Source organism: Oncorhynchus masou, chromosome 31 (assembly GCF_036934945.1).
Source record: "Oncorhynchus masou masou isolate Uvic2021 chromosome 31, UVic_Omas_1.1, whole genome shotgun sequence".
Classification (NCBI taxonomy): Eukaryota; Metazoa; Chordata; class Actinopteri; order Salmoniformes; family Salmonidae; genus Oncorhynchus; species Oncorhynchus masou.
This window is the reverse complement of record NC_088242.1, coordinates 821,713-849,652: the sequence shown is the minus strand read 5'-3', so window position 1 is coordinate 849,652 and position 27,940 is coordinate 821,713. Positions and strand designations below refer to the sequence as shown.

The window sequence follows — 27,940 nt, the reverse complement described above, 5'->3', positions numbered from 1 at the left end:
GGACTCTGGTGCCCTGACTGGGTTCAATGTCTAGTGACTGTCTATTTAAGGCAAAATGGCAGGCCCATGCAGTTCTAAGTCCTTGTCCTACATGGTTTAGAGCCACTTACTGTCGCCGGGCAGATCAAACCAACCAGCTGTCTGATCACCAGACCTAGACTCATGACCTCATATCCCATGGCAGGACACAACCTAGTCTCAGAGCAACTCGTATTGTTCTGTACGTAAATCGGTTAAGGTTAGGTTTAAGGTTAGGAGTTAGGTTAAAGGGTTAAGGTTAGTGTAAGAGGAAGGGTTAGCTGAAAGGCTTAAGGTTAGGGGTAGCTAACATGCTAAGTATTTGCAAAGTAGCAAAAAAGTAGTAAGTAGTTGAAAAGTTGCTAATTAGCTAAAATACTAAGGTAGCCCATGATGAGATTCAAACACTAAACGTTCTCATTATCCTTTCATTTCTGCGTAAAAAAACAGTTTAATGTAACTAAATGTATTTTTTTTAAATGAATCTATGTAATCCCCCAAAAGACTTATTTATCATGACAGTGACATAAACAATAACTAGTAATGTTGCATACTCCAAGAAAGGTAAAAATAGTTCTACATTGCTGAGGTGTAGTCACTTTAAAGAAACAAGTTTAAGTACACAGTACAAATATGATAAAAATATGAAATATTTTATATAATGTTTTTCCTATTCAACAAACCTGTATGAATAAGGCTTGACATGACTAACAGTTGAAGTCTGAAGTTTACATACACTTAGGTTGGAGTCATTAAAACTAGTTTACATACACTTAGGTTAAGTCATTAAAATTAGTTTTTCAACCACTCCACAAATTTCTTGTTAACAAACTATAGTTTTGGCAAGTCGGTTAGGACATCTACTTTGTACATGGCGCAAGTAATTTTTCCATTAATTGTTTACAGACAGATTATTTCACTTATAATTCAGTGTATCACAATTCCAGTGGGTCAGAAGTTTACATACACTAACTTGACTGTGCCTTTTAACAGCTTGGAAAATTCCAGAAAATGTTGTCATGGCTTTAGAAGCTTCTGATAGGCTAATTGACATAATTTGAGCCAATTGGAGGTGTACCTGTGGATGTATTTCAAGGCCTTCCTTCAAACTCAGTGCCTCTTTGCTTGACGTCATGGGAAAATCAGAAGAAATCAGCCAAGACCTCAGAAAAAAATTGTAGACCTCCACAAGTCTGGTTCATCCTTGGGAGCAATTTCCAAATGACTGAAGGTACTACGTTCATCTGTACAAACAATAGTACGCAAGTATAAACACCATGGGACCACGCAGCTGTCATACCGCTAAGGAAGGAGACGCGTTCTGTCTACTAGAGATGAACGTACATTGGTGTGAAAAGTGCAAATCAATCCCAGAACAACAGCAAAAGATCTTGTGAAAATGTTGGAGGAAACAGGTACAAAAGTATCTATATTCACAGTAAAACGAGTCCTATATCAACATAACCTGAAAGGCCTCTCAGCAAGGAAGAAGCCACTGCTCCAAAACCGCCATAGTGCTTTAAAAAAAAAAAATCAGGCTTAGGTTTGCAACTGCACACGTTTTTTTGGCAGAAATGCTCGGACATGTGAACTTTCATGTGCCTTAATGTCAAACGTCTACATCATCTGTAAATACGAATAAAATTGTTAAATTACGGACCTTGTTGGTTTAGCCATAGAGAAAGACAGCAACCTTCCCGCTAGCCTAGTGGTTAGGACAGTAACTGAAAGGTGGCTAGATCGAATCCCCAAGCTGACACGGTATAAATCTGTCTTTCTGCCCCTGAACAAGGCAGTTAACCCATTCTTCCTAGGCCGTCATTGTAAATAAGAGTTCTGAACTGACTTGCCTAGTTAAATAAAGGTTAAACAAAAAAACAAAACTAAGGGGACTAAGTGGACTTCAGGAAACAGCAGAGGGAGCACCCCCCTATCCACATTGAAGGGACAGCAGTGGAGAAGGTGGAAAAATTTAAGTTCCTGGGCGTACACATCACAGACAAACTGAAATGGTCCACCCACACAGACAGTGTGAGGAAGAAGGTGCAACAGCGCCTCTTCAACTTAGGAGGCTGAAGAAATTTGTCTTGTCACCCAAAGATTACCAGACAGGTGTAAAGGCTACTTTAGATTAACAGACTGATGTAAAAGCTACTCTATATTACCAGACAGGGGTAGTCTACTTTAGATAATCAGACAGGTGTAAAGGCTACTTTACATTACCAGACAGGTGTAAAGTCTACTTTAGATAATCAGACAGGGGTAGTCTACTTTAGATTACCAGACAGGTGTAAAGTCTACTTTAGATTACCAGACAGGTGTAAAGTCTACTTTAGATAATCAGACAGGTGTAAAGGCTACTTTACATTACCAGACAGGTGTAGTCTACTTTAGATAATCAGACAGGGGTAGTCTACTTTAGATTACCAGACAGGTGTAGTCTACTTTAGATAATCAGACAGGTGTAGTCTACTTTAGATTACCAGACAGGTGTAGTCTACTTTAGATTACCAGACAGGTGTAGTCTACTTTAGATAATCAGACAGGTGTAGTCTACTTTAGATTACCAGACAGGTGTAGTCTACTTTAGATAATCAGACAGGTGTAAAGGCTACTTTACATTACCAGACAGGTGTAGTCTACTTTAGATAATCAGACAGGGGTAGTCTACTTTAGATTACCAGACAGGTGTAGTCTACTTTAGATAATCAGACAGATAGGCTAATTGACATAATTTGAGCCAATTGGAGGTGTACCTGTGGATGTGGCCTTCCTTCAAACTCAGTGCCTGTCTACTTTAGATAATCAGACAGGTGTAGTCTACTTTAGATAATCAGAAGGTGTAGTCTACTTTAGATTACCAGACAGGTGTAGTCTACTTTAGATAATCAGACAGGTGTAGTCTACTTTAGATAATCAGACAGGTGTAGTCTACTTTAGATAATCAGACAGGTGTAAAGTCTATTTTAGATTAACAGACAGGTGTAAAGGCTACTTTAGATAATCAGACAGGTGTAGTCTACTTTAGATAATCAGACAGGTGTAAAGTCTATTTTAGATTACCAGACAGGTGTAGTCTACTTTAGATAATCAGACAGGTGTAGTCTACTTTAGATAATCAGACAGGTGTAGTCTACTTTAGATAATCAGACAGGTGTAGTCTACTTTAGATTACCAGACAGGTGTAGTCTACTTTAGATAATCAGACAGGTGTAGTCTACTTTAGATAATCAGACAGGTGTAGTCTACTTTAGATAATCAGACAGGTGTAAAGGCTACTTTAGATAATCAGACAGGTGTAGTCTACTTTAGATTACCAGACAGGTGTAAAGTCTATTTTAGATTAACAGACAGGTGTAAAGGCTACTTTAGATTACCAGACAGGTGTAAAGGCTATTTTAGATTACCAGACAGGTGTAAAGTCTACTTTAGATAATCAGACAGGTGTATAGGCTACTTTAGATTACCAGACAGGTGTAAAGGCTATTTTAGATTACCAGACAGGTGTAAAGGCTGCTTTAGATTACCAGACAGGTGTAAAGTCTACTTTAGATAATCAGACAGGTGTATAGGCTACTTTAGATTACCAGACAGGTGTAAAGGCTGCTTTAGATTACCAGACAGGTGTAAAGGCTACTTTAGATTACCAGACAGGTGTAAAGTCTACTTTCGATAATCAGACAAGTGTAAATCTTACTTTAGATTACCAGACAGGTGTAAAGTCTACTTTCGATAATCAGACAAGTGTAAATCTTACTTTAGATTACCAGACAGGTGTAAAGGCTACTTTAGATTACCAGACAGGTGTAAAGGCTACTTTAGATTATCAGACAGGTGTAGTCTACTTTAGATTACCAGACAGGTGTAAATCTTACTTTAGATTACCAGACAGGTGTAAAGGCTACTTTAGACTATCAGACAGGTGTAAAGGCTACTTTAGATTACCAGACAGGTGTAAAGTCTACTTTCGATAATCAGACAAGTGTAAATCTTACTTTAGATTACCAGACAGGTGTAAAGGCTACTTTAGATTATCAGACAGGTGTAGTCTACTTTAGATTACCAGACAGGTGTAAAGGCTACTTTAGATTACCAGACAGGTGTAAAGGCTACTTTAGATTATCAGACAGGTGTAGTCTACTTTAGACTCCCAGACAGGTGTAAAGGCTACTTTAGATTACCAGACAGGTGTAGTCTACTTTAGACTCCCAGACAGGTGTAAAGGCTACTTTCGATAATCAGACAAGTGTAAATCTTACTTTAGATTACCAGACAGGTGTAAAGGCTACTTTAGATTATCAGACAGGTGTAGTCTACTTTAGATTACCAGACAGGTGTAAAAGCTACTTTAGATTACCAGACAGGTGTAAAGGCTACTTTAGATTATCAGACAGGTGTAGTCTACTTTAGATTACCAGACAGGTGTAAAGGCTACTTTAGATTACCAGACAGGTGTAGTCTACTTTAGACTCCCAGACAGGTGTAAAGGCTACTTTAGATTACCAGACAGGTGTAGTCTACTTTAGATTACCAGACAGGTGTAGTCTACTTTAGATTACCAGACAGGTGTAGTCTACTTTAGATTACCAGACAGGTGTAGTCTACTTTAGATTACCAGGCAGGTGTAAAGGTTACTTTAGATTACCAGACAGGTGTAGTCTACTTTAGACTCCCAGACAGGTGTAGTCTACTTTAGATTACCAGACAGGTGTAGTCTACTTTAGATTACCAGACAGGTGTAGTCTACTTTAAATAGTGATAGAGAGACCCAGCCTCACACACACAATAATGCCTGAGAGTGTCTACTTCACAACACTTTTTGAACTTTATTGAAAAATACTAAATTAAGAGTGACATTTTACATGCTATATCTTGACGACCTTCAGATTGGGACAGCGGAGATTGTGACGACACTGATCAGAGTCAGAACAAACAGCAATGAACAATGTTTGAATGAAACAACAGTTGACACCAAATACCATAACAAACGCATTATCCAGACCAACATCAGATGTCACCACAGAACAATAACAAACCAGGGTACAACGTTGTGGAACTTTCAGATAGAAATGTACTTTGTAGAACAAACATGCCTCTTGAACATCTAGAAAAAGGAATCATCACATCTTTATAGATTTCTATCTGCAAAGTTCCACAACATTTTGCCTATTAAACATGACCCTGACTGCATAACAGGGCTCGGGGTGAAGTTTCCCCTAGGTACAGACCACGCCCATCATTTAACCCTACCCCTTTCCAGATCATTACACCCCACCTCCACCATTAAACCCCACCCCCATCGCTAGGCCAGTCCTTCATCCTGGTCCATCATGGCTGTCCTGCTTGAGAAGACGTCAGCCAGCATGTGTTTGGGGATCTCTGACCCCCGCACCTTCAGGGTATAGCAGGCATCCTCCACCTTGGACAGACTCTGTCTCAGCGTGTGGAGCTTCTTACTGACCTGGGATAGATCAATTCATTAAATTAGCCAATCAATCAATCACAAAATGTACTGCCCCAGCCAGACATAGAGTGAGCAGCTTCTTACTGACCTCATAAGGACCAGTGTTACCGATGTAGGAGAAACCATCGTGGATCTGACGCAGGAACATGGACACCTGGGATAGAGCAATCAGATGGATTTATAAAGCACTTTCTACATGAGGAGTTGTCACAGTGTTTTACAGTGACAACAATATCTAGATCCAGTCTGTCTGTCAGTCAGCCTTTTTACATCAGTAGTTGTCTGTGTTTTTACAGTGACGAGGCTTACAAAAGTCTGGTAACTTTACCAAAATTCCCAGAAATCCTTCTTGGATTATTCCTGGATTTCCTGCTTATTCCCTCCTGAGTCTGGGAATACTCTAACAGAAATTTCTGAAAAAAAAAAATTGCAACCCTAACACAGATACAGGAATATGCTGACCTGGAAGGGCGTGTCCATGTCCCCGTTCCCCACGCTACTGATACACATCCTCATCAGCTCACCTGTCAGGTCGGCCACGCCCAACAGGTAGTCTGTAGGGGTCACCTGAAAGGTCAGCACTTGGGGGGTTCCCATTGGCTGCTGGCCCTCTGGGGTGTCCTATAGGTCAGAGGTGAGTCACGGTTAGTTAGTGACTATACTTTCACATTCCTTATCATTATTCTGTCAGTAATACCACGCAGTCTGTCGTCCCTGAGGAACACTATGATACACTGACTGACTGTAGAGAGGAAAGAGCAAGCAGCAGATCATCTTGATATTGACAAACTTGGCTATATACACAATAACTTGGCTAAATACACAATAACTTGGTTATATACACAATAACTTGGCTAAATACACAATAACTTGGCTAAATACACAATAACTTGGCTATATACACAATAATTTGGCTCGATACACAATAACTTGGCTATATACACAATAACTTGGCTATATACACAATAACTTGGCTAAATACACAATAACTTGGCTATATACACAATAATTTGGCTCAATACACAATAACTTGGCTATATACACAATAACTTGGCTAGATACACAATAACTTGGCTATATAAACAATAACTTGGCTAGATACACAATAACTTGGCTATATACACAATAACTTGGCTAAATGCACAATAACTTGGGCTCTCAAGTGGCACAGTGGACTAAGGCACTCCATCTCAGTGCTTGAGGCGTCACTACAGACACCCTGGTTCGATTACAGGCTGTATCACAACCGGCCTTGATTGGGAGTCCCATTGGGCAGCACACTATTGACCCAACATCGTCCGGGTTTGGCCAGTGAAGGCCGTCTTTGTCAATAAGAATTGAATAATAAAAAAGGAAAATCCGAAACATACAATATAGTTGCAGTGAAGCTGCTCAACAACTACACCACACCAGTCATCTAACAGACTCCCATTCAGAGTGACACACAGAAGCATCCAGGGTCAATGCCCTGCTCAAGGGCATGTTGACCAATCTCCCACCACGCCAAAAAACGTGAACCCGAACCCTCCAAGATCCCCCCCACAGTTCCCCAATAGCTGTCCCTCAACCTTTCGAGAAAGGAAAGACAGGAAAGACCTGTGTGTTGTCCTTGTTAATGGAGACAAAGAAGAGCTCCAACTTCTTAATCATAGCCCCAATTGTGTCCCGCACATTGAATATAGTTGTGGAGACTCCCTGTAATCCTAGATTCAGATCATTCAGGTGATAAAAAAACATCACCCAGATAGGCCAGTCGTGTGAGAAACTCGTCATCATTCAAGCGGTCAGACAAGTGAAAATGATGGTCAGTATAGAGAACTTTAAGCTCATCTCTCAATTCAATACGTGTCAATATTTTGCCCCTTGATAACCAGCGCTCTTCTGTATGTTGTAAAAGCGTTACATGGTCGCTGCCCATATCATTGCATGATGTAGAAAATACACAAGAGTTCAGGGGTCTTACTGAAACAAAGTTAACCATTTTCACTGGTGTCCAAAACATCTTTCAAGCTGCCAGGCATTCCTTTGGCAGCAAGAGCCTCTCGGTGGATGCTGCAGTGACCCAAATGGCGTCGGGAGCAACTGCTTGCACGCGCGTTACCACTCCACTGTCTCCCTGTTATGGCTTTTGCACCATCAGTACAGATACCAACACATCTTGACCACCAAAGTCCATTTGATGTCACAATGATGTCCAGTACTTTATAAATACCCTCTCCTGTTGTCCTGGTTTCCAGTGGTTTGCAAAAGAGGATGTCTTCCTTAATTGACCCCCCATAAACGTAACGGACATATACCAGGAGCTGTCCCAGGCCCACCACGTCTGTTGACTCATCCAGCTGTAACGCATATAATTCACTGGCTTGTATGCGAAGCAATAATTGTTTCAAAACATCGCCTGCCATGTCATTGAAGCATCGTAAAACAGTGATGTTTGATGAAGTCATTGTCTGTATAGTTTTTGGGCCTTTTCCCCCCAGCATTGTCCCAGCCATATCTGCGGCAGCAGGAAGAATGAAGTCCTCCTCAATAGTATGGGACTTGTCTGTCCTAGCCACTCCTCCACAATAGTATGGGACTTGTCTGTCCTAGCCACTCCTCCACAATAGTATGGGACTTGTCTGTCCTAGCCACTCCTCTACAATAGTATGGGACTTGTCTGTCCTAGCCACTCCTCTACAATAGTATGGTGCTTGTCTGTCCTAGCCACTCCTCTACAATAGTATGGGACTTGTCTGTCCTAGCCACTCCTCTACAATAGTATGGGACTTGTCTGTCCTAGCCACTCCTCTACAATAGTATGGGACTTGCCTGTCCTAGCCACTCCTCCACAATAGTATGGGACTTGTCTGTCCTAGCCACTCCTCTACAATAGTATGGGACTTGTCTGTCCTAGCCACTCCTCTACAATAGTATGGGACTTGCCTGTCCTAGCAACTCCTCAATAGTATGGGACTTGTCTGTCCTAGCCACTCCTCCACAATAGTATGGGACTTGTCTGTCCTAGCCACTCCTCCACAATAGTATGGGACTTGTCTGTCCTAGCCACTCCTCCACAATAGTATGGGACTTGTCTGTCCTAGCCACTCCTCCACAATAGTATGGGACTTGTCTGTCCTAGCCACTCCTCCACAATAGTATGGGACTTGTCTGTCCTAGCCACTCCTCCACAATAGTATGGGACTTGTCTGTCCTAGCCACTCCTCCTCAATAGTATGGGACTTGTCTGTCCTAGCCACTCCTCTACAATAGTATGGGACTTGCCTGTCCTAGCCACTCCTCTACAATAGTATGGGACTTGTCTGTCCTAGCCACTCCTCCACAATAGTATGGGACTTGTCTGTCCTAGCCAATCCTCTACAATAGTATGGGACTTGCCTGTCCTAGCCACTCCTCCACAATAGTATGGGACTTGTCTGTCCTAGCCACTCCTCCACAATAGTATGGGACTTGTCTGTCCTAGCCACTCCTCTACAATAGTATGGGACTTGTCTGTCCTAGCCACTCCTCTACAATAGTATGGGACTTGTCTGTCCTAGCCACTCCTCTACAATAGTATGGGACTTGTCTGTCCTAGCCACTCCTCTACAATAGTATGGGACTTGTCTGTCCTAGCCACTCCTCTACAATAGTATGGGACTTGTCTGTCCTAGCCACTCCTCTACAATAGTATGGGACTTGTCTGTCCCTAGCCACTCCTCTACAATAGTATGGGACTTGTCTGTCCTAGCCACTCCTCTACAATAGTATGGGACTTGTCTGTCCTAGCCACTCCTCCTACAATAGTATGGGACTTGTCTGTCCTAGCCACTCCTCTACAATAGTATGGGACTTGTCTGTCCTAGCCACTCCTCCTACAATAGTATGGGACTTGCCTGTCCTCCTCTACAATAGTATGGGAGCCACTCCTCCACAATAGTATGGGACTTGTCTGTCCTAGCCACTCCTCCACAATAGTATGGGACTTGTCTGTCCTAGCCACTCCTCCACAATAGTATGGGACTTGTCTGTCCCTAGCCACTCCTCCTCAATAGTATGGGACCTGTCCTAGCCACTCCTCTACAATAGTATGGGACTTGCCTGTCCTAGCCACTCCTCTACAATAGTATGGGACTTGTCTGTCCTAGCCACTCCTCCACAATAGTATGGGACTTGCCTGTCCTAGCCACTCCTCCTCAATAGTATGGGACTTGTCTGTCCTAGCCACTCCTCTACAATAGTATGGGACTTGTCTGTCCTAGCCACTCCTCTACAATAGTATGGGACTTGTCTGTCCTAGCCACTCCTCCTCAATAGTATGGGTCTTGCCTGTCCCAGCCACTCCTCTACAATAGTATGGGACTTGCCTGTCCTAGCCACTCCTCTACAATAGTATGGGACTTGTCTGTCCTAGCCACTCCTCCACAATAGTATGGGACTTGTCTGTCCTAGCCACTCCTCTACAATAGTATGGGACTTGTCCTGTCCTAGCCACTCCTCCTACAATAGTATGGGACTTGCCTGTCCTAGCCACTCCTCCTACAATAGTATGGGACTTGTCTGTCCTAGCCACTCCTCCTACAATAGTATGGGACTTGCCTGTCCTAGCCACTCCTCCACAATAGTATGGGACTTGTCTGTCCTAGCCACTCCTCTACAATAGTATGGGACTTGTCTGTCCTAGCCACTCCTCCTACAATAGTATGGGACTTGTCTGTCCTAGCCACTCCTCTACAATAGTATGGGACTTGTCTGTCCTAGCCACTCCTCCTCAATAGTATGGGACTTGTCTGTCCAGCCACTCCTCTACAATAGTATGGGATAGCCACTCCTCTACAATAGTATGGGACTTGTCTGTCCTAGCCACTCCTCCTACAATAGTATGGGGGACTTGTCTGTCCTAGCCACTCCTCTACAATAGTATGGGACTTGTCTGTCCTAGCCACTCCTCCACAATAGTATGGGACTTGTCTGTCCTAGCCACTCCTCCTCAATAGTATGGGACTTGTCTGTCCTAGCCACTCCTCTACAATAGTATGGGACTTGTCTGTCCTAGCCACTCCTCCACAATAGTATGGGACTTGTCTGTCCTAGCCACTCCTCTACAATAGTATGGGACTTGTCTGTCCTAGCCACTCCTCTACAATAGTATGGGACTTGTCTGTCCTAGCCACTCCTCTACAATAGTATGGGACTTGTCTGTCCTAGCCACTCCTCCTCAATAGTATGGGACTTGCCTGTCCTAGCCACTCCTCCTACAATAGTATGGGACTTGTCTGTCCTAGCCACTCCTCCTCAATAGTATGGGACTTGTCTGTCCTAGCCACTCCTCTACAATAGTATGGGACTTGTCTGTCCTAGCCACTCCTCCTCAATAGTATGGGACTTGCCTGTCCTAGCCACTCCTCTACAATAGTATGGGACTTGTCTGTCCTAGCCACTCCTCTACAATAGTATGGGACTTGCCTGTCCTAGCCACTCCTCTACAATAGTATGGGACTTGCCTGTCCTAGCCACTCCTCTACAATAGTATGGGACTTGCCTGTCCTAGCCACTCCTCCTACAATAGTATGGGACTTGTCTGTCCTAGCCACTCCTCCACAATAGTATGGGACTTGTCTGTCCTAGCCACTCCTCCTCAATAGTATGGGACTTGTCTGTCCTAGCCACTCCTCTACAATAGTATGGGACTTGTCTGTCCTAGCCACTCCTCTACAATAGTATGGGACTTGCCTGTCCTAGCCACTCCTCCACAATAGTATGGGACTTGTCTGTCCCAGCCACTCCTCCACAATAGTATGGGACTTGTCTGTCCCAGCCACTCCTCCTCAATAGTATGGGACTTGTCTGTCCTAGCCACTCCTCTACAATAGTATGGGACTTGTCTGTCCAATAGTAGCCTGTCCTAGCCACTCCTCCTCAATAGTATGGGACTTGCCTGTCCTAGCCACTCCTCTACAATAGTATGGGACTTGTCTGTCCTAGCCACTCCTCCACAATAGTATGGGACTTGCCTGTCCTAGCCACTCCTCTACAATAGTATGGGACTTGTCTGTCCTAGCCACTCCTCTACAATAGTATGGGACTTGTCTGTCCTAGCCACTCCTCTACAATAGTATGGGACTTGTCTGTCCTAGCCACTCCTCCTACAATAGTATGGGACTTGTCTGTCCTAGCCACTCCTCCTCAATAGTATGGGACTTGTCTGTCCTAGCCACTCCTCTACAATAGTATGGGACTTGTCTGTCCTAGCCACTCCTCTACAATAGTATGGGACTTGTCTGTCCTAGCCACTCCTCTACAATAGTATGGGACTTGCCTGTCCTAGCCACTCCTCTACAATAGTATGGGACTTGTCTGTCCTAGCCACTCCTCTACAATAGTATGGGACTTGCCTGTCCTAGCCACTCCTCTCAATAGTATGGGACTTGCCTGTCCTAGCCACTCCTCTACAATAGTATGGGACTTGTCTGTCCTAGCCACTCCTCTACAATAGTATGGGACTTGTCTGTCCTAGCCACTCCTCCTCAATAGTATGGGACTTGTCTGTCCTAGCCACTCCTCTACAATAGTATGGGACTTGCCTGTCCTAGCCACTCCTCTACAATAGTATGGGACTTGCCTGTCCTAGCCACTCCTCTACAATAGTATGGGACTTGTCTGTCCTAGCCACTCCTCTACAATAGTATGGGACTTGTCTGTCCTAGCCACTCCTCTACAATAGTATGGGACTTGTCTCCTAGCCACTCCTCCCAATAGTAGCCACTCCTCCACAATAGTATGGGACTTGTCTGTCCTAGCCACTCCTCTACAATAGTATGGGACTTGTCTGTCCTAGCCACTCCTCTACAATAGTATGGGACTTGTCTGTCCTAGCCACTCCTCTACAATAGTATGGGACTTGTCTGTCCTAGCCACTCCTCCACAATAGTATGGGACTTGTCTGTCCTAGCCACTCCTCCTCAATAGTATGGGACTTGTCTGTCCTAGCCACTCCTCCACAATAGTATGGGACTTGTCTGTCCTAGCCACTCCTCTACAATAGTATGGGACTTGTCTGTCCTAGCCACTCCTCCTCAATAGTATGGGACTTGTCTGTCCTAGCCACTCCTCTACAATAGTATGGGACTTGTCTGTCCTAGCCACTCCTCCTCAATAGTATGGGACTTGTCTGTCCTAGCCACTCCTCTACCTGTCCTAGCCACACAATAGTATGGGACTTGTCTGTCCTAGCCACTGTCCTAGCCACTCCTCCACAATAGTATGGGACTTGTCTGTCCTAGCCACTCCTCTACAATAGTATGGGACTTGTCTGTCCTAGCCACTCCTCCACAATAGTATGGGTCTTGCCTGTCCTAGCCACTCCTCCTCAATAGTATGGGACTTGTCTGTCCTAGCCACTCCTCTACAATAGTATGGGACTTGTCTGTCCTAGCCACTCCTCCTATGGTCCTAGCCACTCCAATAGTACAATAGTATGGGACTTGTCTGTCCTAGCCACTCCTCTACAATAGTATGGGACTTGCCTGTCCTAGCCACTCCTCCTCAATAGTATGGGACTTGTCTGTCCTAGCCACTCCTCTACAATAGTATGGGACTTGCCTGTCCTAGCCACTCCTCTACAATAGTATGGGACTTGTCTGTCCTAGCCAGTCCTCTACAATAGTATGGGACTTGCCTGTCCTAGCCACTCCTCTACAATAGTATGGGACTTGCCTGTCCTAGCCACTCCTCCTCAATAGTATGGGACTTGCCTGTCCTAGCCACTCCTCTACAATAGTATGGGACTTGCCTGTCCTAGCCACTCCTCCTACAATAGTATGGGACTTGCCTGTCCTAGCCACTCCTCTACAATAGTATGGGACTTGTCTGTCCTAGCCACTCCTCTACAATAGTATGGGACTTGCCTGTCCTAGCCACTCCTCCTCCAATAGTATGGGACTTGCCTGTCCTAGCCACTCCTCCTCAATAGTATGGGACTTGCCTGTCCCAGCCACTCCTCCTGGGACAATAGTATGGGACTTGTCTGTCCTAGCCACTCCTCTACAATAGTATGGGACTTGCCTGTCCTAGCCACTCCTCCTACAATAGTATGGGACTTGTCTGTCCTAGCCACTCCTCCTACAATAGTATGGGACTTGTCTGTCCTAGCCACTCCTCTACAATAGTATGGGATGGGACTTGTCTGTCCTAGCCACTCCTCCTCAATAGTATGGGGCTTGCCTGTCCTAGCCACTCCTCTACAATAGTATGGGACTTGCCTGTCCCAGCCACTCCTCTACAATAGTATGGGACTTGCCTGTCCTAGCCACTCCTCCTCAATAGTATGGGACTTGCCTGTCCCAGCCACTCCTCTACAATAGTATGGGACTTGCCTGTCCTAGCCACTCCTCCTCAATAGTATGGGACTTGCCTGTCCTAGCCACTCCTCCTCAATAGTATGGGACTTGCCTGTCCCAGCCACTCCTCTACAATAGTATGGGACTTGCCTGTCCCAGCCACTCCTCTACAATAGTATGGGACTTGTCTGTCCTAGCCACTCCTCTACAATAGTATGGGACTTGCCTGTCCTAGCCACTCGGTAGCTCACCATATAAGACACTTCTAGCCCCTTCATATTAATGGTATCTGTTGCTTTTATACATGACTTACTACTCAAAAGTCGTGTTAATTCTCGCTCCAAAAAACTTCCGTGGTTTATTTGTCAAATTGTCATGTTTATTTTCTAAATGTCCGCGTAAGAGTGACGGTTTCCCGTGAGAGAGTAACGGTTAACGTGACTGGATGTTCATTATTTGACAAGGCTACTCGTAATTGACATTGTGTTGTTATTTCCCTGAGTACTAGATGGTTTCATTTGTTTTGGGCTATTCAGGCGAGAAAGAAAACTCACCCAAATGTATAGCCTCATTGGAAAATATAAATAAACTGTTAGAATTTTTATTTTAAAGAAAACCCCTTGAATGAGTAGGTGTTCTAAAACTATTGACCTGTAGTGTATCTCCACCAGAAGGACATTAGTTATACAGTTATCATAATTTACAATGACTTAGCCCAAGTAGTTGCTAAATCCGGGTTGACCATTGGCAGTAATGTGTCAACCATATCCAGACAGTATATCAGGTTCTTGGTATGCAGCTAGCATACTATGATTCATTATAATGTTCATGGTTCTTCCATGTCTATTCACTCAGTTCAATGTTACTCAATGTTCTTCCCTCTGATATAAGGGTCAACTAATATCAAGAATTGTGATATGATCCAGTCCACCTTTAGTGTAGCATGTTCATACCTCAGGCTCCTTGACGAAAACCAGCTTGGTGTTAATCTCCTCCAGGCTGATGAGAGTACGATGTCTGATGAAGTGATGGAACGACACAGCCTCCACGTACTCCTGGATACCTGAGGGAGGGAACAATGATCATTGACTACATAACATGTATCCACCTGAACACGCCCACTGACTCATGACTGTCCATCCCTGGCTAAACTAAACAGAATATGACATCAAAAGGTGCTAGAGTCTAAAGCCATCAGGCCTCTAAACAGGAACTACAACATGATCATTCACCTTGGAACAGAACCGTTACCAGAACCACAGAGGAATGACGAGATGAATAACATCAAACGATACCTGAAGGAAAGGCTGAGGGAAGCCCATTGGAACGAGCTGAGAGGGGAAACGAACCTGAAGGAAAGGCTGAGGGAAGCCCATTGGAACGAGCTGAGAGGGGAAACGAACCTGAAGGAAAGGCTGAGGGAAGCCCATTGGAACGAGCTGAGAGGGGAAACGAACCTGAAGGAAAGGCTGAGGAAGCCCATTGGAATGAGCTGAGAGGGGAAACGAACCTGAAGGAAAGGCTGAGGAAGCCCATTGGACGAGCTGAGAGGGGAAACGAACCTGACGGAAAGGCTGAGGGAAGCCCATTGGACGAGTCCCAGCTGAGAGGGGAAACGAACCTGAAGGAAAGGCTGAGGGAAGCCCATTGGAATGAGCTGAGAGGGAAACGAACCTGAAGGAAAGGCTGAGGGAAGCCCATTGGAACGAGCTGAACCTGAAGGAAACTGAGGGAACCTGAAGGAAGGAAAGGCTGAGGGAAGCCCATTGGAATGAGCTGAGAGGGGAAACGAACCTGAAGGAAAGGCTGAGGGAAGCCCATTGGAACGAGCTGAGAGGGGAAACGAACCTGAAGGAAAGGCTGAGGAAGCCCATTGGAACGAGCTGAGAGGGGAAACGAACCTGAAGGAAAGGCTGAGGAAGCCCATTGGAACGAGCTGAGAGGGGAAAGAACCTGAAGGAAAGGCTGAGGAAGCCCATTGGAACGAGCTGAGAGGGGAAACGAACCTGAAGGAAAGGCTGAGGAAGCCCATTGAACGAGCTGAGAGGAGAAACGAACCTGAAGGAAAGGCTGAGGAAGCCCATTGGAACGAGCTGAGAGGGGAAACGAACCTGAGGAAAGGCTGAGGGAAGCCCATTGGAACGAGCTGAGAGGGGAAACGAACCTGAAGGAAAGGCTGAGGGAAGCCCATTGGAACGAGCTGAGAGGGGAAACGAACCTGAAGGAAAGGCTGAGGGAAGCCCATTGGAATGAGCTGAGAGGGGAAACGAACCTGAAGGAAAGGCTGAGGGAAGCCCATTGGAATGAGCTGAGATTTGGGGAAACGAACCTGAAGGAAAGGCTGAGGGAAGCCCATTGGAAAGCTGAGAGGGGAAACGAACCTGAAGGAAAGGCTGAGGGAAGCCCATTGGAACGAGCTGAGAGGGGAAACGAACCTGAAGGAAAGGCTGAGCGAGGAAGCCCATTGGAACGAGCTGAGAGGGGAAACGAACCTGAAGGAAAGGCTGAGGAAGCCCATTGGAACGAGCTGAGAGGGGAAACGAACCTGAAGGAAAGGCTGAGGAAGCCCATTGGAACGAGCTGAGAGGGGAAACGAACCTGAAGGAAAGGCTGAGGGAAGCCCATTGGAACGAGCTGAGAGGGAAACGAACCTGAAGGAAAGGCTGAGGGAAGCCCATTGGAACGAGCTGAGAGGGGAAACGAACCTGAAGGAAAGGCTGAGGGAAGCCCATTGGAACGAGCTGAGAGGGGAAACGAACCTGAAGGAAAGGCTGAGGGAAGCCCATTGGAATGAGCTGAGAGGGGAAACGAACCTGAAGGAAAGGCTGAGGGAAGCCCATTGGAACGAGCTGAGAGGGGAAACGAACCTGAAGGAAAGGCTGAGGGAAGCCCATTGGAATGAGCTGAGAGGGGAAACGAACCTGAAGGAAAGTCTGAGGGAAGCCCATTGGAACGAGCTGAGAGGGGAAACGAACCTGAAGGAAAGGCTGAGGGAAGCCCATTGGAACGAGCTGAGAGGGGAAACGAACCTGAAGGAAAGGCTGAGGGAAGCCCATTGGAATGAGCTGAGAGGGGAAACGAACCTGAAGGAAAGGCTGAGGGAAGCCCATTGGAACGAGCTGAGAGGGGAAACGAACCTGAAGGAAAGGCTGAGGGAAGCCCATTGGAACGAGCTGAGAGGGGAAACGAACCTGAAGGAAAGTCTTCTGTCCCTAGTTATAAACAAGTTATCATCAAATAGGCATTGATTAAATGTTCAATATCCTCACCCACGTGGAAATTCTATAAGAGTAATATATATATATATATATATATATATATATATATATATATATATATATATATATGCCAATTATGTGATGATCTGACCGCATTGTCACCTATCAACACTTATTTTCAACTTCTGGTAGTGGGAATGACATAAGAAAGTAGTCAAGATGGCTTGAATGAGCCTCCACCATGTACAGTGCCTTGCGAAAGTATTCGGCCCCCTTGAACTTTGCGACCTTTTGTCACATTTCAGGCTTCAAACATAAAGATATACAACTGTATTTTTTTGTGAAGAATCAACAAGTGGGACACAATCATGAAGTGGAACGACATATATTGGATATTTCAAACTTTTTTAACAAATCTAAAACTGAAAAATTGGGTGTGCAAAATTATTCAGCCCCTTTACTTTCAGTGCAGCAAACTCTCTCCAGAAGTTCAGTGAGGATCTCTGAATGATCCAATGTTGACCTAAATGACTAATGATGATAAATACAATCCACCTGTGTGTAATCAAGTCTCCGTATAAATGCACCTGCACTGTGATAGTCTCAGAGGTCCGTTAAAAGCGCAGAGAGCATCATGAAGAACAAGGAACACACCAGGCAGGTCCGAGATACTGTTGTGAAGAAGTTTAAAGCCGGATTTGGATACAAAAAGATTTCCCAAGCTTTAAACATCCCAAGGAGCACTGTGCAAGCGATAATATTGAAATGGAAGGAGTATCAGACCACTGCAAATCTACCAAGACCTGGCCGTCCCTCTAAACTTTCAGCTCATACAAGGAGAAGACTGATCAGAGATGCAGCCAAGAGGCCCATGATCACTCTGGATGAACTGCAGAGATCTACAGCTGAGGTGGGAGACTATCCATAGGACAACAATCAGTCGTATATTGCACAAATCTGGCCTTTATGGAAGAGTGGCAAGAAGAAAGCCATTTCTTAAAGATATCCATAAAAAGTGTCGTTTAAAGTTTGCCACAAGCCACCTGGGAGACACACCAAACATGGGGAAGAAGGTGCTCTGGTCAGATGAAACCAAAATTGAACTTTTTGGCAACAATGCAAAACGTTATGTTTGGCGTAAAAGCAACACAGCTCATCACCCTGACCACACCATCCCCACTGTCAAACATGGTGGTGGTAGCATCATGGTTTGGGCCTGCTTTTCTTCAAAAATTTCTTCATCAATTTTCTTTAAAATTGATGGGAAGATGGATGGAGCCAAATACAGGACCATTCTGGAAGAAAACCTGATGGAGTCTGCAAAAGACCTGAGACTGGGACGGAGATTTGTCTTCCAACAAGACAATGATCCAAAACATAAAGTAAAATCTACAATGGAATGGTTCAAAAATAAACATATCCAGGTGTTAGAATGGCCAAGTCAAAGTCCAGACCTGAATCCAATCGAGAATCTGTGGAAAGAACTGAAAACTGCTGTTCACAAATGCTCTCCATCCAACCTCACTGAGCTAGAGCTGTTTTGCAAGGAGGAATGGGAAAAAAATTCAGTCTCTCGATGTGCAAAACTGATAGAGACATACCCCAAGCGACTTACAGCTGAAATCGCAGCAAAAGGTGGCGCTACAAAGTATTAACTTAAGGGGGCTGAATAATTTTGCACGCCCAATTTTTCAGTTTTTGATTTGTTAAAAAAGTTTGAAATATCCAATAAATGTCGTTCCACTTCATGATTGTGTCCCACTTGTTGTTGATTCTTCACAAAAAAATACAGTTTTATATCTTTATGTTTGAAGCCTGAAATGTGGCAAAAGGTCGCAAAGTTCAAGGGGGCGAATACTTTCGCAAGGCACTGTATATCTAGTATCAGCTACATTTATGCCTTTACTAAACTATGGGGATATTTTATATATGAATGCTTCCGCTCAGTGTTTGAGATCAATTGACACCCTTTACCATGGTGCTTTGATATGTATTTTAAAGTGCAAAACCCTTACGCATCACTGCACTTTGTATACCAAGGTTGGCTGGCCTTCTCTAGTCACTCGTAGGCTCAGTCACTGGTATACTTTTATTTACAAAGACATTTTGGGTTTACTACCTTTTTATTTGTGCATTTTTATTGTTCAGAAATGTGGTGGGTACTCTCTTCGTTCGCTTGACTTTATCCTGCTAACTGTTCCAAATGTCCGAAACTGAAATTGGTAAAAGGGCTTTTATGTACTCTGCGCCATCGGCTTGGAACGCCTTACAAAATACTTTTCAACTAGATGAACTTGTCCCGATTGGTGTTTTTAAATCACTGATGAATGATCTTGAGACTGATTCCCTGACCTGTCAATGTTTTTAATTTGCTGTTTTTGATTTTGTTATACTCTTGTGAATTCTATGGTTTTTACCAGATTACTTGTAGTTTTTCATGTTGTTTGTCTGTAATTTTTGTAATGACTTGGTGCTGCCTATCTTGGCCAAGACACTCTTGAAAAATAGATTTAAAATCTCAATGAGCCCTTCCAGGTTAAATGAAGGTTTAATAAAGAAATTATAATAATAAAATCTCACTAGGTCAGGATAATAAACCTCCCTATATCCACTAGCTCCAATATATCCATGACATTTGTGATTTCCTTTAAGTGCCCAAGGGTGATAGTTTGTAGTGTGACTTCCTTCACAGTCCATTGAGTTATTAAAACCGTATTTTAATCTCCCACCATAATAATAGAGTATTGGTGGTAGGTTTCATAAATAATTATAAACACTGCCGGTCAAACATATTTTAGTGATTGTAGTGGGTGTGTCTATATCATATTGTAGTGGGTGTGTCAATATCATATTGTAGTGGGTGTGTCAATATCATATTGCAGTGGGTGTGTCAATATCATATTGTAGTGGGTGTGTCTATATCATATTGTAGTGGGTGTGTCTATATCATATTGTAGTGGGTGTCTATATCATAATTTCGTGGGTGTGTCTATGTCATATTGTAGTGGGTGTGTCTATATCAAATTGCAGTGGGTGTGTCTATATCATATTGGAGTGGGTGTGTCTATATCATATTGTAGTGGGTGTGTCTATATCCTATTGTAGTGGGTGTGTCTATATCATATTGTAGTGGGTGTGTCTATATCCTATTGTAGTGGGTGTGTCTATATCATATTGTAGTGGGTGTGTCTATATCATATTGTAGTGGGTGTCTCTATATCATATTGTAGTGGGTGTGTCAATATCATATTGTAGTGGGTGTGTCTATATCATATTGCAGTGGGTGTCTATATCATATTGCGGTGGGTGTGTCTATATCATATTGCAGTGGGTGTGTCTATATCATATTGTAGTTGGTGTGTCTATATCATATTGTAGTGGGTGTGTCTATATCATATTGAGTCTGGTCTTCATTCACAAAATCAGGAGGTTAACTAGAAACCGGAGGACTGCGTGTCCTGCCGTTGTGTCCTCTGTGTCTGTCCGTCCGTCCGTCCATACCTGGTGTGAAGGCTCTATGGAACTGGTGCAGGTCCTCTCCTCTGAGCTCCTCAGCAATCATTCTGATGTTCAGTCTCACTCCATCCAGCTTCAGATCCGCTTCTGTGAGGACCTCCTCCACATCTGGGACACTGCAGGGACAATACATTCACATCAGGCTAGTCCATCTACTGTTAGGACAATACATTCACATCAGGGTAGTCCATCTACTATTAGTCCATCTATTATTATTATTATTATTATCTACTGTTAGGACAATACATCCACATCAGGGTAGTCCATCTACTGTTGGGACACTGCAGGGACAATACATTCACATCAGGGTAGTCCATCTACTGCAGGGACAATACATTCACATCAGGGTAGTCCATCTACTGTTAGGACAATACATCCACATCAGGGTAGTCCATCTACTGTTGGGACACTGCAGGGACAATACATTCACATCAGGGTAGTCCATCTACTGCAGGGACAATACATTCACATCAGGCTAGTCCATCTACTGTTAGGACAATACATTCACATCAGGGTAGTCCATCTACTGTTAGGACAATACATTCACATCAGGGTAGTCCATCTACTGTTGGGACAATACATTCACATTAGGCAAGTCCATCTACTGTTGGGACAATACATCTACATCAGGCTAGTCCATCTACTGTTAGGACAATACATACACATCAGGGTAGTCCATCTACTGTTGGGACAATACATCTACATCAGGGTAGTCCATCTACTGTTAGGACAATACATTCACATCAGGGTAGTCCATCTACTGTTGGGACAATACATTCACATTAGGCAAGTCCATCTACTGTTGGGACAATACATCTACATCAGGGTAGTCCATCTACTGTTGGGACAATACATCCACATCAGGGTAGTCCATCTACTGTTGGGACACTGCAGGGACAATACATTCACATCAGGGTAGTCCATCTACTGTTGGGACAATACATTCACATTAGGCTAGTCCATCTACTGTTAGGACAATACATCCACATCAGGGTAGTCCATCTACTGTTGGGACAATACATCCACATCAGGGTAGTCCATCTACTGTTGGGACAATTCATTCACATCAGGGTAGTCCATCTACTGTTGGGACAATACATTCACATTAGGCAAGTCCATCTACTGTTGGGACAATACATTCACATCAGGGTAGTCCATCTACTGTTGGGACAATACATCCACATCAGGGTAGTCCATCTACTGTTGGGACAATACATCTACATCAGGGTAGTCCATCTACTGTTAGGACAATACATCCACATCAGGGTAGTCCATCTACTGTTGGGACAATTCATTCACATCAGGGTAGTCCATCTACTGTTGGGACAATACATTCACATTAGGCAAGTCCATCTACTGTTGGGACAATACATTCACATTAGGCAAGTCCATCTACTGTTAGGACAATACATCCACATCAGGGTAGTCCATCTACTGTTGGGACAATACATTCACATTAGGCAAGTCCATCTACTGTTGGGACAATACATCTACATCAGGGTAGTCCATCTACTGTTGGGACAATACATCCACATCAGGGTAGTCCATCTACTGTTGGGACAATACATTCACATTAGGCAAGTCCATCTACTGTTGGGACAATACATCTACATCAGGGTAGTCCATCTACTGTTGGGACAATACATCTACATCAGGGTAGTCCATCTACTGTTGGGACACTGCAGGGACAATAGATTCACATCAGGCAAGTCCATCTAATGTTGGGACAATACATCCACATCAGGCTAGTCCATCTACTGTTGGGACAATACATTCACATCAGGGTAGTCCATCTACTGTTAGGACAATACATTCACATCAGGGTAGTCCATCTACTGTTAGGACAATACATTCACATCAGGGTAGTCCATCTACTGTTAGGACAATACATACACATCAGGGTAGTCCATCTACTGTTGGGACAATACATCTACATCAGGCTAGTCCATCTACTGTTAGGACAATACATACACATCAGGGTAGTCCATCTACTATTGGGACAATACATCTACATCAGGCTAGTCCATCTACTGTTGGGACAATACATCTACATCAGGGTAGTCCATCTACTGTTAGGACAATACATTCACATCAGGGTAGTCCATCTACTGTTGGGACAATACATTCACATTAGGCAAGTCCATCTACTGTTGGGACAATACAACTACATCAGGGTAGTCCATCTACTGTTGGGACAATACATCCACATCAGGGTAGTCCATCTACTGTTGGGACAATACATTCACATTAGGCAAGTCCATCTACTGTTGGGACAATACATCTACATCAGGGTAGTCCATCTACTGTTTGGACAATACATCTACATCAGGGTAGTCCATCTACTGTTGGGACAATACATCCACATCAGGGTAGTCCATCTACTGTTGGGACAATACATTCACATTAGGCAAGTCCATCTACTGTTGGGACAATACATCTACATCAGGGTAGTCCATCTAATGTTGGGACAATACATCCACATCAGGCTAGTCCATCTACTGTTGGGACAATACATTCACATCAGGGTAGTCCATCTACTGTTAGGACAATACATTCACATCAGGGTAGTCCATCTACTGTTGGGACAATACATTCACATCAGGGTAGTCCATCTACTGTTAGGACAATACATTCACATCAGGGTAGTCCATCTACTGTTGGGACAATACATTCACATTAGGCAAGTCCATCTACTGTTGGGACAATACATCTACATCAGGGTAGTCCATCTACTGTTGGGACAATACATCCACATCAGGGTAGTCCATCTACTGTTGGGACAATACATTCACATTAGGCAAGTCCATCTACTGTTGGGACAATACATCTACATCAGGGTAGTCCATCTACTGTTGGGACAATACATCTACATCAGGGTAGTCCATCTACTGTTGGGACAATACATTCACATTAGGCTAGTCCATCTACTGTTAGGACAATACATCCACATCAGGGTAGTCCATCTACTGTTGGGACAATACATCCACATCAGGGTAGTCCATCTACTGTTGGGACAATTCATTCACATCAGGGTAGTCCATCTACTGTTGGGACAATACATTCACATTAGGCAAGTCCATCTACTGTTGGGACAATACATTCACATCAGGGTAGTCCATCTACTGTTGGGACAATACATCCACATCAGGGTAGTCCATCTACTGTTGGGACAATTCATTCACATCAGGGTAGTCCATCTACTGTTGGGACAATACATTCACATTAGGCTAGTCCATCTACTGTTGGGACAATACATCTACATCAGGGTAGTCCATCTACTGTTAGGACAATACATTCACATCAGGGTAGTCCACATCTACTGTTAGGACAATACATCCACATCAGGCAAGTCTGTTGGCTTCTTATAGGATGGGCATGACATTTAAAGGAGCAACTTGCAGAAATCACTCCACCATTTCCTGCTTGCTAAAATTCTAATAGCAATCCTAATTTCAGGTTGAGACAAAACAAGCAAGTATAGTGTAGCGAATCATTGTACCATCTAAACCGCTGTGAAATATATTTTCTATTAGCAAAAATATAGTATTTTCAGCTGTTTGATGCTGGTGTACAAAACCGAAAGTAAATACACATGGTTATCAGATGTTATTGGTCACATGGTTATCAGATGTTATTGGTCACATGGTTAGCAGATGTTAATGGTCACATGGTTAGCAGATGTTAATGGTCACATGGTTAGCAGATGTTATTGGTCACATGGTTAGCAGATGTTATTGGTCACATGGTTATCAGATGTTATTGGTCACATGGTTATCATATGTTAATGGTCACATACACATGGTTAGTAGATGTTATTGGTCACATGGTTATCAGATGTTATTGGTCACATGGTTATCAGATGTTAATGGTCACATGGTTAGCAGATGTTAATGGTCACATGGTTAGCAGATGTTATTGGTCACATGGTTAGCAGATGTTATTGGTCACATGGTTATCAGATGTTATTGGTCACATGGTTATCATATGTTAATGGTCACATACACATGGTTAGTAGATGTTAATGGTCACATGGTTAGTAGATGTTAATGGTCAAGTACACATGGTTATCAGATGTTAATGGTCACATGGTTATCAGATGTTATTGATCACATGGTTAGCAGATGTTATTGGTCACATGGTTAGCAGATGTTATTGGTCACATGGTTATCAGATGTTATTGGTCACATGGTTAGCAGATGTTAATGGTCATGTACACATGGTTATCAGATGTTATTGGTCACATGGTTAGCAGATGTTAATGGTCATGTACACATGGTTATCAGATGTTATTGGTCACATGGTTAGCAGATGTTAATGGTCATGTACACATGGTTATCAGATGTTAATGGTCACATGGTTATCAGATGTTAATGGTCACATGGTTAGCAGATGTTATTGGTCACAGGGATAGCAGATGTAATTGGTTACATGGTTAGCAGATGTTAATGGTCACATACACGTGGTTAGCAGATGTTACTGGTCACATACACATGGTTAGCAGATGTTAATGGTCACATACACATGGTTAGCAGATGTTAATGGTCACATACACATGGTTAGTAGATGTTAATGGTCACATGGTTATCAATGTTAATGGTCACGTACACATGGTTATCAGATGTTAATGATCACATGGTTAGCAGATGTTATTGGTCACACGGTTATCAGATGTTATTGGTCACAGGGTTAGCAGATGTTATTGGTCACATGGTTAGCAGATGTTAATGGTCACATGGTTAGCAGATGTTAATGGTCACATACACGTGGTTAGCAGATGTTACTGGTCACATACACATGGTTAGCAGATGTTAATGGTCACATACACATGGTTAGCAGATGTTAATGGTCACATACACATGGTTAGTAGATGTTAATGGTCACATGGTTATCAATGTTAATGGTCACGTACACATGGTTATCAGATGTTAATGATCACATGGTTAGCAGATGTTATTGGTCACACGGTTATCAGATGTTATTGGTCACAGGGTTAGCAGATGTTATTGGTCACATGGTTATCAGATGTTATTGGTCACATGGTTATCATATGTTAATGGTCACATACACATGGTTAGTAGATGTTATTGGTCACATGGTTATCAGATGTTATTGGTCACATGGTTATCAGATGTTAATGGTCACATGGTTAGCAGATGTTAATGGTCACATGGTTAGCAGATGTTATTGGTCACATGGTTAGCAGATGTTATTGGTCACATGGTTATCAGATGTTATTGGTCACATGGTTATCATATGTTAATGGTCACATACACATGGTTAGTAGATGTTAATGGTCACATGGTTAGTAGATGTTAATGGTCACGTACAAATGGTTATCAGATGTTAATGGTCACATGGTTATCAGATGTTATTGGTCACATGGTTAGCAGATGTTATTGGTCACATGGTTAGCAGATGTTATTGGTCACATGGTTATCAGATGTTATTGGTCACATGGTTAGCAGATGTTAATGGTCATGTACACATGGTTATCAGATGTTATTGGTCACATGGTTAGCAGATGTTAATGGTCATGTACACATGGTTATCAGATGTTAATGGTCACATGGTTATCAGATGTTAATGGTCACATGGTTATCAGATGTTAATGGTCACATGGTTAGCAGATGTTATTGGTCACAGGGTTAGCAGATGTTAATGGTCACATACACATAGTTAGCAGATGTTACTGGTCACATACACATAGTTAGCAGATGTTTATGGTGACATACACATGGTTAGCAGATGTTAATGGTCACATGGTTAGCAGATGTTAATGGTCACATACACATGGTTAGCAGATGTTACTGGTCACATACACATAGTTAGCAGATGTTACTGGTCACATACACATAGTTAGCAGATGTTTATGGTGACATACACATGGTTAGCAGATGTTACTGGTCACATACACATAGTTAGCAGATGTTACTGGTCACATACACAGGGTTCGCAGATGTTAATGGTCAAATGTTAATGGACAACCGGAAAAATGGCGGACGGAAGACAGGGTGGTGCGGTAGGTACCGCTTCTCATTCGAATGCTGTAATTTTATCTAAACCATCAGGTGTACGCCGATCCCAGCTAAGTAACTCATGCAAAGAGTTAAAGCGCAATTATGTGTTTTATCTCCAGTACTCTGCCTTGATTGTCAGTTATGTAGCTGTTCTACTGATAATCTCTGCGTCCTTGCTGGGATGACACAATCAGTCTACTACCGGAGAATATCAACACCAAACACATTGGTTCACCGTTCCACGGGAGCGGACAGTACACAGCATACCATAATGTTCTGAATAATGGCCAAGTCTACCTCGCTTCTTATTCTACTGAACCGCTTAGGCGTAACAAACACAAGTCCAACATTTATCGGAAACTGTTAAACTACCTGTTCACTACCCTCCTGCTCTCCGGGGATGTACAACTCAATCCTGGGCCTAACGTCACAGAGCCAGTGATACGCACCGGAGTGGAGAGCGGTGGATGGCCTCGTCCACTGGTCGTCGCCGCTGTGGAGGTGGGTGAGTGCTATGGTCCTATGGTTTCTCTCGACTCACCCGACTCCAGGATAGATTTTGACTCTTCAAACATACCAGAGTCGCTATATGCGATCCCTGACTCTGCTTCTGGTACGCAAGCTATTTTAATTAGTTCCCCGCATCCAGTGCAGGCGGGAGGGATTGTTAATTGCGCTACCGAACTGGCCCTAATCAAAACGAAACAAAACGGCCTAAACCCAGCCGTCAGAAAACACAGAAAATTTAACTTTTTTCAGTGTGTCAATCACTCTCGAGTCATCTGGGACCCACGAGCTAAGCCCAAGGGACTACTAGGGGGCATCTTCACAGAACATCTCAGAGACATGGCTCTATAAACACTCTCCATAGTGTCATTCCAAAAAGTGATCAAATTCAACATCTACTCACAGACTCCAACCTTGACTTTCTCTGCCTCTCAGAGACATGGCTCTATAAACACTCTCCATATGCTGCTTTGATTGTGCCTGGCTACAATGTTTTCAGGAGAGACAGGATTGAAGGAAGAGGAAAACACAGAAAATTTAACTTTTTTCAGTGGTGTGATGATTTACCTAGGATAGGATAAAGTAATCCTTCTCCATATGCTGCTTTGATTGTGCCCCAATGTTTTCCTTGAAGGAAAATGATTTAGATGCACTATTGTAAAGTGGCTGTTCCACTGGATGTCAGAAGGTGAATTCACCAATTTGTAAGTCGCTCTGGATAAGAGCGTCTGCTAAATGACTTAAATGTAATGTAAATGTAAATGTACATTAAAGAACATATCCGATGTAAACAAATTGAGTGGTCATGTGATAATGAACTAGAATGTATCGGCCTGAAAGTTACACTGTCTCCCCAAATGTCTTTTACCCTCATTGGAATGT

At 43.4% G+C, this 27,940-nt stretch overlaps 1 protein-coding gene across 1 annotated transcript in view; it reads right to left on the bottom strand.

Annotated features, from left to right (window-relative positions):
* Positions 1-4,821: 4,821 nt before the first annotated feature.
* The window catches only part of tsnax (translin-associated factor X), a 31,629-nt gene continuing 8,510 nt past the window's right edge, over positions 4,822-27,940 (bottom strand). The window contains exons 4-8 of the mRNA XM_064949967.1: positions 20,520-20,650; positions 14,754-14,863; positions 5,945-6,103; positions 5,571-5,636; positions 4,822-5,479 (exon numbers count right to left, since the gene is read on the bottom strand). Coding sequence (XP_064806039.1) covers positions 5,321-5,479; positions 5,571-5,636; positions 5,945-6,103; positions 14,754-14,863; positions 20,520-20,650 — 625 coding nt within the window. The 3' untranslated portion in view covers positions 4,822-5,320. The remainder of the gene's footprint in view (positions 5,480-5,570; positions 5,637-5,944; positions 6,104-14,753; positions 14,864-20,519; positions 20,651-27,940) is intronic.